Here is a 13,019-nt window from a genome sequence, read left to right on the forward strand (position 1 = left end):
ACATTACTGATCCTTAGTTACATCTTGTATTATACTCCAGAGCTGCACTCACTATTCTACTGGTGCAGTCACTGTGTACATACATTACATTACTGATCCTGAGTTACATTCCTGTATTATACTCCAGAGCTGCACTCACTATTCTGCTGGTGCAGTCACTGTGTACATACATTACATTACTGATCCTGAGTTACCTCCTGGATTATACTCCAGAGCTGCACTCACTATTCTGCTGGTGCAGTCACTGTGTACATATATTACATTACTGATCCTGAGTTACCTCCTGTATTATACTCCAGAGCTGCACTCACTATTCTGCTGGTGCAGTCACTGTGTACATACATTACTGATCCTGAGTTACCTCCTGTATTATTCTCCAGAGCTGCACTCACTATTCTGCTGGTGCAGTCACTGTGTACATACATTACATTACTGATCCTGAGTTACCTCCTGTATTATACTCCAGAGCTGCACTCACTATTCTGCTGGTGCAGTCACTGTGTACATACATTACATTACTGATCCTGAGTTACCTCCTGTATTATACTCCAGAGCTGCACTCACTATTCTGCTGGTGCAGTCACTGTGTACATACATTACATTACTGATCCTGAGTTACCCCCTGTATTATACTCCAGAGCTGCACTCACAATTCTACTGGTGCAGTCACTGTGTACATACATTACATTACTGATCCTGAGTTACCTCCTGTATTATACTCCAGAGCTGCACTCACTATTCTGCTGGTGCAGTCACTGTGTACATACATTACTGATCCTGATTTATTCTTCTCTGCCATTTTCGGGGGGTTGGACCTGTCTCACAAAACAAGGATCAGTACTTTAATACCTAACGCTCAGATTTCCTAATACTAAGTCAATATTTGCAATCTCGGGTAGAATTTCCCAAACTGTGAGAGCAGAGTAATGACCTGATATCTGTGTATCGGTGGTGACACCAGATCTCTAATATGATCATTATTCAGCAGTTTTTAAAGGGCCGGTACACTTTCCTCCCGTTACCCTCTCCCCTTACACATGCACGCATGTTTTGGAACACGTCTATGTATTTTCAGAGAGCAGAGTCCCCGGTGTTTGTGCACCATTATCCCAGATCAGGTTCTGCCTGTAGCTTTGTACCCGGGAATCTCCATGTTTTTGATCCAAATAAGAGATTTAAATCTTAATCCATCATAATCCTAATCTTTTAACAAGTTTATATTTCCACCGTCCGCTGCTTTATGTCATAGGAACTTGTAGAAGATTCACATATCTAAAGGGAACCAGCGCTGCGGACAATCACATGGCCCCCATAATATTCCTACAGCTGCCATCCAGCAACAAAAGTGAGCTGCAATACCAGTCACAACCTGTGCACAGGGGAGGCGCTGGTTTTGGAATACGGCAGACATGTTTTCTTTAATCTTGATCAAATGGATCATGTTCTTTTGGGAAACTATAAATCATATAGGACGACCAGGCGGATACAATGGGCTGCAGACTTAAGATTTATGATATTATCATTGTTTTTTTTTTTTTCTAGGTCTGGCCTCATAAGGATTACCCCCTCATCCCCGTGGGTAAGCTGGTGCTCAACAGGAACCCCAACAATTACTTTGCAGACGTGGAGCAGATTGCATTTGCCCCCAGTAACATGCCCCCCGGGATCGAGGCGAGTCCGGACAAAATGCTGCAGGTGAGAGGAGCCGGGGTGTCATTTACCGGAGATTCGGAGTCATCACATTATTCATTTACTCCCATTATTAAAAGGGGATTCCAACTAAAAAATAAAATAAATGTCCCATTATTCGGGGTACCCTATAAAAATCAATAAATAACTGTCCCAGACTGCAAAACTGCAACATAAAAACTGCACCAGGACACAGGTCACTTGGCTTCTTCCAGTGTGGGGCGCTAAGTGACCGCTGCAGTCGATCAGCAGCCATGTCCTGCCTAAGCCAGAAAAAAAAAAAGCTTGGTGACTGTATATCCTGACTCAACGCCCTCAAAGCCAAGAGACCGGAGGGGAACACCGGCAGCGGTACGGAGGAGCGGAGGCCGGTACGTGAGTTTTTTTTTTTTTTAATTTTGGTACTGCCATATTCCCATTTTTTAAACCGTTCTTATCAGTGGAGGACCCCTTTAAATCATCCATGTTAACAGCACATTGAACTGTGTAAACAGGGGATCTGCTGCCGACAAGATACAGTCATGGCTGAAAGTGTTGGCGCCCTTCAAATTGTTCCAGAAAATAAAGTATTTCTCCCAAAAAATTATTCAATTCCACGTTTTGTTATACACAGGTTTATTCACCTTTTTGTGTATTGGAACACCACAATAAAAACAGAGAAAAAAAGGGAAATTGGGCAAACTTTCACTCAAAACTCTAAAGATACGCCAGAGAAAATTGTTGGCACCCCCCTTTGGAATAAATAACTGCAATCAATTGCTTCCAAAAACCATCCACAAGCTGCTTCCTCCTCGCACCTGGAAATTACGAAAAAGCTCCAGTCTCATCTGTCCACAAGATACTTTCCCAGAAGGATTTTGGTTACTTATGTACATTTTGGCTTTTTTGTGTCTCTGTATCAGCAGTGGCATCCTCCTGGGTCTCCTCCATAGCGTTTCATTTCATTCAGATTTGGACTGATAGTTTGTGCTGACACTGCTGCCCCTTGAGCCTGTAGGATTACTTCAAAGTATTTGGAACTTGATTGGGGCTTATCCACCATCCAGTCTATTCTGCGGTGTAACCTTTTATCATTTTTTATCTGCTGTCCACATCCAGAGAGATTAGCTTTAAATCCATGGGCTATAAACTTCTGGATTATGTTGAGCATCGTGGACAAAGGAACATCAAGATCTCTAGAGATAAACGTCTAATTTTGAGATTATTGATATTTTTCAACAATGTTGATCATCAAGTTCTCAGACAGTTCTCTTCTCCTCTTTCTGTTCTCAATGCTTAGCGTGGCCCACACGCAATGCAAAGATTGAGGCAACTTCTCCCCCTTTTTATCTGGTTTCAGGTGTGATTTCCATATTGCCCACACCTGTTACTTGTCACAGGGGAGTTTGTACATGCATCAGTTGTTTACCTATAAATTTGGAAAGCTGCCAACAATTTTATCCAGTCCAATTTTGGGGTTTTGTGTGAAATTATGTCCAATTTGCCTTTTTTCATGTTGTTCCAATACACAGGAAATAAATCTGTGTATAACAAAATATGTGCAATTGTAATAATTTTCTGGGAGAAATACTTTATTTTCTGGAACAATTTGAAGGGGGCCAACGCTTTCGTCAACGGTGTAAATACTTAAAGGGCACAGGCTGATAGTATAGTACGTTCATATGGGACTGATACAAACTGTAAAGGGCAGAACAATGGTTAATGCAGGTGTTGTGTCTCGTACAGCCCACATATTGTATACTGCACCGTTACATGATGAGATCTGTGCCCACGTGAATGATTGGAAACGTCCTCTGATTGGCGGCAGCGTTACATGGGCCAGTGATTGGGAATGAGTTTTCTAATGAACGCTCATTCACTAATGGCCATTATTAATGGGTTCTAAGGTCACGGTCAAAAATCCAAATATCGAGGTCTGAATAAGGCTGTGACTTTATTACTGATTGTATAGGCTTGTGAGGTTGTTGGGTCCAGGGGTCAGTCTGAAAATCCTGGTCCGTAATTGGATCGAATGAATTTGGCTACAGGCGCTAATAGAGAGTAAGAAGTGGTGTAATGTCGCCATCTAGTGTCAGAACGTGCAATTACATGTGCACCTATTCTACCGGATTTTAGTATACTGTATTGTCAATACTTATTTGTCTAGAAGCCTGGCGCTGGACAACCAATGACCCAATATGTGCCCGTGTACCCCTGAAGCTGGTGACGGCACCACCCCACGGATAAGGGACCATAGACTCCACAGGCATATGATAGGGAATTTAGATTGTGAGCCCCGATGGGGACAGCAATGCTGAAATCTGTAAAGCGCTATGAAATTAAAGGCACTATAGAATAAGTGGGCACTGAGTGTAATGGAATACCATATCTGTACCCCATTATGTCTGCATGCAGCCCGGGTGGCAAGTGGCATCTATAGGAATAGTTGGGTATAACGCTGGACCTTGTACCGACCATGATCACAGTTAATCTTTGTCTCTATTTTATAGGGGCGTCTCTTCTCCTACCCAGATACGCACAGACATCGCCTTGGCGCTAACTATCTACATCTACCAGTCAATTGCCCCAGGAGGTGCGCCAAGGTCTCCAACTACCAGCAGGACGGTCCCATGTGCATCTTCAGCGCTCCAAGTAAGGACCCCGCTGACGAGATAACGGGTGTATGGTCCTGTAGATATGGAGCAGGGGTCTCATTTCTGTCCAGTTGTGTGCATTGGTAGTAGCAGCCCATAGTCACATAAGAGTAATAACGTTGTATATGTGATGTGCAATGCCTCGGGGTACACATTTTGCATTAGAGCTTTGATAAGTTACCGAACACAGAAAAGGGAATGTCCAAATATAATAAGTAATTATTGTATCCTCACCCCACTAAGAAAAAAAATTGGTAGATCATAACTGCAGTACTAATCCTGGCCACAAGGTGTGCTGTTACACATAACCTACCGTAATTATACAGAGGACATTACTCTCTGCACCACCTAGTGGCCAGAAAGTAAATAGCAGTCAAAAAAACAAACATCACCACTTATTGTATAATTTTGTGAAGTGTGCACGGTGACATCCATACAGAGGATATAAAGTCTCTTTACTTGGAATATAAGGACCTGGGTGTGATATAAGGAATAGTGATGGGTGAATAGTAACTATTCATCTTCGAATTATGCTTATTGACTATCAAGTACTATTCCAGTTGTATTCACCACAGCAAGAAAAAGGCTCTGGTTCCCCATTGACTTGCATTAGGGTCGTTATAAGTTACAAATACTGGAATAGAACTTTGGGATTCATTACAAATAATCCGAACACGAATAGTTACTAATCTCCCATCACTAATAAGGAATAGTCTCTTTCTGGTCTTGTTCTGGTCTCATCCAGTCCTCATTATTTCCTTGTCCTGACCTCGTTCTGTCCTTGTTCTGTCCTTGGTCTGTCCTCATTCTGGACTCCTTCTGTCCTTGTTCTGGTCTCGTTCTGGCCTTGTTCTCACGTCAATCTGGCATCATTCTGGTCTCGTCCTGTCATTATTCCCTTGTCCTGACCTTGTTCCGTCCTCATTCTGTCCTCGTTCTGTCCTCGTTCTGGCCTTGTTCTTGCATCGTTCTGGCTTCATTCTTTTCTTGTTCTGGTCTCCTCCTGTCCTCATTATTTTTTTGTCCTGACCTCTTCTGTCCTTGTTCTGTCCTTGGTCTGTCCTCCTTCTGTCCTTGGTCTGTCCTCCTTCTGTCTTTGGTCTGTCCTTCTTCTATCCTTGTTCTGTCCTTGGTCTGTCCTCCTTCTGTCCTTGGTTTGTCCTCCTTCTGTCCTTGTTCTGTCCTTGTTCTGTCCTTGTTCTGTCCTTGTTCTGTCCTTGTTCTGTCCTCGTTCTGTCCTTGTTCTGTCTTTGTTCTGTCTTTGTTCTGTCCTTGTTCTGTCCTTGTTCTGTCCTCGGTCTGTCCTCCTTCTGTCCTTGGTCTGTCCTTGGTCTGTCCTCCTTCTGTCCTTGTTCTGGTCTAGTTCTGTTTTTCTTCTGTCCTCAATCCGGTCTTGTCATGTCCTCATAATTTCCTTGTTCCGTCCTCATTCTGTCCTCGTTCTGTCCTCGTTCTGGCCTTGTTCTTGCATCGTTCTGGCTTCATTCGTTTCTTGTTCTGGTCTCCTCCTGTCCTCATTATTTTTTTGTCCTGACCTCTTCTGTCCTTGTTCTGTCCTTGGTCTGTCCTCCTTCTGTCCTTGGTCTGTCCTCCTTCTGTCTTTGGTCTGTCCTTCTTCTATCCTTGTTCTGCCCTTGGTCTGTCCTCCTTCTGTCCTTAGTCTGTCCTCCTTCTGTCCTTGTTCTGTCCTTGTTCTGTCCTTGTTCTGTCCTTGTTCTGTCCTCGTTCTGTCCTTGTTCTGTCTTTGTTCTGTCTTTGTTCTGTCCTTGTTCTGTCCTTGTTCTGTCCTCGGTCTGTCCTCCTTCTGTCCTTGGTCTGTCCTTGGTCTGTCCTCCTTCTGTCCTTGTTCTGGTCTAGTTCTGTTTTTCTTCTGTCCTCATTCCGGTCTTGTCATGTCCTCATAATTTCCTTGTTCTGTCCTTGGTCTGTCCTCCTTCTGGCATCCTTCTGTCCTCAGTCTGGTCTCGTCTTAGCCTCGTTCTCGCTTCATTCTGGTCTTGTTCTGGTCTTGTCCTGTCCTCATCATTTCCTTGTCTTGACCTTGTTCTGTTCTTGTTTTGTCCTTGGTCTGTCCTCATTCTGGACTCCTTCTGTCCTTGTTCTGGTTTTGTTCTCGCTTCATTCTGTCCTCATTCTGTCTTCGTTCTGTCCTTGCTCTGGCCTCGTTCTGGCCTCGTTCTCGCTTCATTCTGTCCTCATTCTGTCTTCGTTCTGTCCTTGCTCTGGCCTCATTCTGGCCTCGTTCTCGCTTCATTCTGTCCTCATTCTGGCCTCGTTCTCGCTTCATTCTGGCCTCGTTCTCGCTACATTCTGGTCTTGTCCTGTCTTCATCATTTCCTTGTCCTGACCTCGTTCTGGCCTCGTTCTAGCATCATTCTGTCCTCATTCTGGTCTCGTTCTGGCCTTGTTCTGGTCTCATTCTGTCCTCGTTCTGGCCTCATTCTCGTTTCATTCTGTCCTCATTCTGTCCTTGTTCTGGCCTCGTTCTCGCTTCATTCTGTCCTCATTCTGTCTTCGTTCTGTCCTTGCTCTGGCCTCGTTCTGGCCTCGTTCTCGCTTCATTCTGTCCTCATTCTGGTCTCGTTCTGGCCTTGTTTTGGTCTCATTCTGTACTCAATATAAGAATAAGGCTGCACATCAAACTTAGATAATGGTATAATGCCTCAAGCATATGGAAAAATATTGGAATATACAATGAAAAATGCTACTTGCTAATTTGAACATGTGAATAATGAATTGCATACCTGCTATGAATATTAGGAAAAAGGAGATATTTAGCAATTGCATTGATCAATGTAACTGAGCCCCAAAACCTCGTCAAGGTACATCTCTATATTGGGGTCCCTAGCTCTGTGACCCTAACTGTGTGTCATCTCATTGCAATTAAAAACTGCTATGGGTGGAGAGGGGTAACTAAGGACTTTCTTATATAGGAGATGGAAAAAACATGGCCGAAAGGGGCGGAGCTGTGTTCACATTCAGAAAAAAAACTACATATAACTGAATAGGATAACTGAAGTGAGCACTAATATATATATATGAGTGCAAGCCAAAAATACATACTATATATAAGAATAAGGCTGCACATCAAACTTAGATAATGGTATAATGCCTCAAGCATATGGAAAAATATTGGAATATACAATGAAAAATGCTACTTGCTAATTTTTGGCTTGCACTCATATATATATATATTAGTGCTCACTTCAGTTATCCTATTCAGTTATATGTAGTTTTTTTTCTGAATGTGAACACAGCTCCGCCCCTTTCGGCCATGTTTTTTCCATCTCCTATATAAGAAAGTCCTTAGTTACCCCTCTCCACCCATAGCAGTTTTTAATTGCAATGAGATGACACACAGTTAGGGTCACAGAGCTAGGGACCCCAATATAGAGATGTACCTTGACGAGGTTTTGGGGCTCAGTTACATTGATCAATGCAATTGCTAAATATCTCCTTTTTCCTAATATTCATAGCAGGTATGCAATTCATTATTCACATGTTCAAATTAGCAAGTAGCATTTTTCATTGTATATTCCAATATTTTTCCATATGCTTGAGGCATTATACCATTATCTAAGTTTGATGTGCAGCCTTATTCTTATATATAGTATGTATTTTTGGCTTGCACTCATATATATATATTAGTGCTCACTTCAGTTATCCTATTCAGTTATATGTAGTTTTTTTTCTGAATGTGAACACAGCTCCGCCCCTTTCGGCCATGTTTTTTCCATCTCCTATATAAGAAAGTCCTTAGTTACCCCTCTCCACCCATAGCAGTTTTTAATTGCAATGAGATGACACACAGTTAGGGTCACAGAGCTAGGGACCCCAATATAGAGATGTACCTTGACGAGGTTTTGGGGCTCAGTTACATTGATCAATGCAATTGCTAAATATCTCCTTTTTCCTAATATTCATAGCAGGTATGCAATTCATTATTCACATGTTCAAATTAGCAAGTAGCATTTTTCATTGTATATTCCAATATTTTTCCATATGCTTGAGGCATTATACCATTATCTAAGTTTGATGTGCAGCCTTATTCTTATATATAGTATGTATTTTTGGCTTGCACTCATATATATATATATTAGTGCTCACTTCAGTTATCCTATTCAGTTATATGTAGTTTTTTTTCTGAATGTGAACACAGCTCCGCCCCTTTCGGCCATGTTTTTTCCATCTCCTATATAAGAAAGTCCTTAGTTACCCCTCTCCACCCATAGCAGTTTTTAATTGCAATGAGATGACACACAGTTAGGGTCACAGAGCTAGGGACCCCAATATAGAGATGTACCTTGACGAGGTTTTGGGGCTCAGTTACATTGATCAATGCAATTGCTAAATATCTCCTTTTTCCTAATATTCATAGCAGGTATGCAATTCATTATTCACATGTTCAAATTAGCAAGTAGCATTTTTCATTGTATATTCCAATATTTTTCCATATGCTTGAGGCATTATACCATTATCTAAGTTTGATGTGCAGCCTTATTCTTATATATAGTATGTATTTTTGGCTTGCACTCATATATATATATTAGTGCTCACTTCAGTTATCCTATTCAGTTATATGTAGTTTTTTTTCTGAATGTGAACACAGCTCCGCCCCTTTCGGCCATGTTTTTTCCATCTCCTATATAAGAAAGTCCTTAGTTACCCCTCTCCACCCATAGCAGTTTTTAATTGCAATGAGATGACACACAGTTAGGGTCACAGAGCTAGGGACCCCAATATAGAGATGTACCTTGACGAGGTTTTGGGGCTCAGTTACATTGATCAATGCAATTGCTAAATATCTCCTTTTTCCTAATATTCATAGCAGGTATGCAATTCATTATTCACATGTTCAAATTAGCAAGTAGCATTTTTCATTGTATATTCCAATATTTTTCCATATGCTTGAGGCATTATACCATTATCTAAGTTTGATGTGCAGCCTTATTCTTATATATAGTATGTATTTTTGGCTTGCACTCATATATATATATTAGTGCTCACTTCAGTTATCCTATTCAGTTATATGTAGTTTTTTTTCTGAATGTGAACACAGCTCCGCCCCTTTCGGCCATGTTTTTTCCATCTCCTATATAAGAAAGTCCTTAGTTACCCCTCTCCACCCATAGCAGTTTTTAATTGCAATGAGATGACACACAGTTAGGGTCACAGAGCTAGGGACCCCAATATAGAGATGTACCTTGACGAGGTTTTGGGGCTCAGTTACATTGATCAATGCAATTGCTAAATATCTCCTTTTTCCTAATATTCATAGCAGGTATGCAATTCATTATTCACATGTTCAAATTAGCAAGTAGCATTTTTCATTGTATATTCCAATATTTTTCCATATGCTTGAGGCATTATACCATTATCTAAGTTTGATGTGCAGCCTTATTCTTATATATAGTATGTATTTTTGGCTTGCACTCATATATATATATTAGTGCTCACTTCAGTTATCCTATTCAGTCATTCTGTACTCATTCTGTCCTCGTTCTGGCGTCGTTCTCGCTTCATTCTGTCCTCATTCTGTCCTCGCTCTGTCCTTGCTCTGGCCTCGTTCTGGCCTCGTTCTCGATTCATTCTGTCCTCATTCTGGTCTTGTCCTGACCTCGTTCTGGTCTCATTCTGGCCTCGTTCTGGCCTTGTTCTCGCTTCATTCTGTCCTCATTCTGGTCTCGTTCTGGTCTTGTTTTGGTCTCATTCTGTCCTCATTCTGTCCTCGTTCTGGCCTCGTTCTCGCTTCATTCTGTCCTCGTTCTGTCCTTGCTCTGGCCTCGTTCTGGCCTCGTTCTCGCTTCATTCTGTCCTCATTCTGGTCTTGTCCTGACCTCGTTCTGGTCTCATTCTGTCCTCGTTCTCGCTTCATTCTGTCCTCATTCTGGTCTTGTCCTGACCTCGTTCTGGTCTCATTCTGTCCTCGTTCTGGCCTCGTTCTCGCTTCATTCTGTCCTCATTCTGGTCTTGTCCTGACCTCGTTCTGGTCTCATTCTGTCCTCGTTCTGGCTTCGTTCTTGCTTCATTCTGTCCTCATTCTGGTCTTGTCCTGACCTCGTTCTGGTCTCATTCTGTCCTCGTTCTGGCCTCGTTCTCGCTTCATTCTGTCCTCATTCTGGTCTTGTCCTGACCTCGTTCTGGTCTCATTCTGTCCTCGTTCTGGCCTCATTCTTGCTTCATTCTGTCCTCATTCTGGTCTTGTCCTGACCTCGTTCTGGTCTCATTCTGTCCTCGTTCTCGCTTCATTCTGTCCTCATTCTGGTCTTGTCCTGACCTCGTTCTGGTCTCATTCTGTCCTCGTTCTGGCCTCGTTCTCGCTTCATTCTGTCCTCATTCTGGTCTTGTCCTGACCTCGTTCTGGTCTCATTCTGTCCTCGTTCTGGCCTCATTCTTGCTTCATTCTGTCCTCATTCTGGTCTTGTCCTGACCTCGTTCTGGTCTCATTCTGTCCTCGTTCTGGCCTCGTTCTCGCTTCATTCTGTCCTCATTCTGGTCTTGTCCTCACCATTTCCTTGTCCTGACCTCGTTCTGGTCTCGTTCTGTCCTCATTGTGGTCTGATTCTGGCCTGGGCCTGGTTCAGGCGTCTCCCTGGCCCTGGCTTTGTGAGTTGCATTGGGACCTTATGACTCATGGCCAGTGAGAAGTTACAGTCACAAGTCAGCACCAAAAAGTGAAGACGCTGGAAGGTGAGTATATGACAGAGGTCAGGGGGCTTAGATTTAAAGCGCCACTCCAGTGCCGAAAAAAAAAGGCTCTAGTGGTGCTAATATTAATATTTTAATAGACTGGAGTAATATCACTAGGTGGTAAAATATTTCCCAATGTTCTGTCCCTTTTTACCGCAATCCTCCAAGCAACAGCCAGAATCTTACAGGGATTTCCATCTTCCTATAAATTCAGGAGACGTTTCTAGAATAGATTTCTAATTTAGCTAAAGTTGCATCGAAATGGGATAACCCCCCCACCCCTCCCCCCACCACCCCCCCGACCTTCTGAGACTCTGTTAGTTATACCCCCGGCTCAATGGTGAAAGCACAGATTAGAACACATGATTCTTAACCCCTTACGACCTGTTTGGCTTTTTAAGGTGGTAGTATAAGGATTAGTTGGGTCTTTTTTCCCCCGGGCAGAGGTTCAGCTGGTCGTCCTAGCCTCGTACCTCGTACCTTGTGACTTGTTCCCCTGACACCTGGATGTCTGTGCCCCTGTATAAGGCTGGGTGATGCATGTTCTTGTTTTTGTGTTTCATCTTATATAACAGTCATCAGATGTCTCCTGTGATGACCTAGAGGCGCTGATCTCTGATCACACGCCGCTATCTCCGCCGTCAGCTGCTTCTCACACTCTATGACCAGCATCCTGTCCTATCCCAAAAAAAAAAAAACTTTACAAAAGTTCTCACCCAACTTTCTCCAGTTTTGTTGGTAATTCTCGGACGTCCTGAGCTCCTTAGTGGCTTATAGGCAACATCCAGAACACAGAGTAGAGATGAGCAAATCTTCTGAAATGAGAATTTTTCGGGTTCGACAATATTTTCTACAAAAAGGTTGATTTGCAGAAATTGAAATTGTTGTGAATCACTATGATGGAAAATCTCCAATTGCCCTGACAACACGTGTGTAACCCTCTGATGGATGGTATCCAGCCACTAGTATTAGCCCATTTAATAAAACAGTGCCCTGATAGACTTCATGTTTTAAAGTTAAAAATTGATCCAAAAATGATACCTCTTAATCATTTGTGATCAGGCAGATCATTTTGTGAAGAATACTGACTCATACTAACAGTGTCGCTGTCAGAGGTCACATCATCCTGCTGTGACGGAGACTGACTCAAACTGACTGTGTCGCTGTTAAAGGTCACATCATCCTGCTGTGACTGACTTATACTGACAGTGTCGCTGTCAGAGGTTACGTCATCCTGCTGCGACTGACTCAAAATGACAGTGCGCTATCAGAGGTAACATCATCCATGTACGGTTCCATTTGCGTTTTGCAAGGACGAGTGTAATCTGATTAAACATCAGATTGCACTCGCACCAATGCAAAACTATGAGGCATGAGAAATGAATTGCAGCATGCTGTGTTTGGCAGCGATTCTCGGCTCACACACCCCCATACAAGTCTATGGGAGCGTGTGAAACATCGTACTGCACTCGCATGTCATCCGAGTGCAGTGTGATGTACACAGAGACAGGCAGCGGAGGAGATGGGGAGAAAGTGATCCCTCCCTCTTCTCTGCAGCCGTGATATGATTGCAAGATCGCATAACAGTCGCATGACCCTCGGCTGACGCTCGCAGTAGAGGGTCATTAGCATATCGATTCCGATGCTCTTGCATTGGAAGGTATGCACAAGTGGAACCGAACCCAAACTGACAGTGTCCCTGTCAGAGATAACATCATCCTGCTGTGACTCAGACTGACTCAAACTGACAGTGTCGCTGTCAGAGGTAACATCATCCTGCTGTGACTCAGACTGACTCAAACTGACAGTGTCGTTGTCAGAGGTAACATCCTGCTATGATTGAGACTGACTCAAACTGACATTGTCGCTGTCAGAGATAACATTTTCCTGTTGTGACTGAGACAAGTGTTTGCAATATATTCCACAACACCATCCGCTTCTTCCACACTACTGTGCTTTCCAGAAGTAAAGGAGGCCAATTGTGACCTGTGTTTGGTATTACTATTG

At 42.9% G+C, this 13,019-nt stretch overlaps 1 protein-coding gene across 1 annotated transcript in view; it reads left to right on the forward strand.

The window, feature by feature from the left end:
* The window catches only part of LOC142255301 (catalase-like), a 35,671-nt gene that overhangs the window by 16,914 nt on the left and 5,738 nt on the right, over positions 1-13,019 (forward strand). Inside the window, exons 8-9 of the mRNA XM_075326839.1 lie at positions 1,543-1,695; positions 4,179-4,320. Of these exons, the coding sequence (XP_075182954.1) occupies positions 1,543-1,695; positions 4,179-4,320 (295 nt within the window). The remainder of the gene's footprint in view (positions 1-1,542; positions 1,696-4,178; positions 4,321-13,019) is intronic.

This window comes from Anomaloglossus baeobatrachus, chromosome 10, assembly GCF_048569485.1.
Source record: "Anomaloglossus baeobatrachus isolate aAnoBae1 chromosome 10, aAnoBae1.hap1, whole genome shotgun sequence".
NCBI lineage: Eukaryota > Metazoa > Chordata > Amphibia > Anura > Aromobatidae > Anomaloglossus > Anomaloglossus baeobatrachus.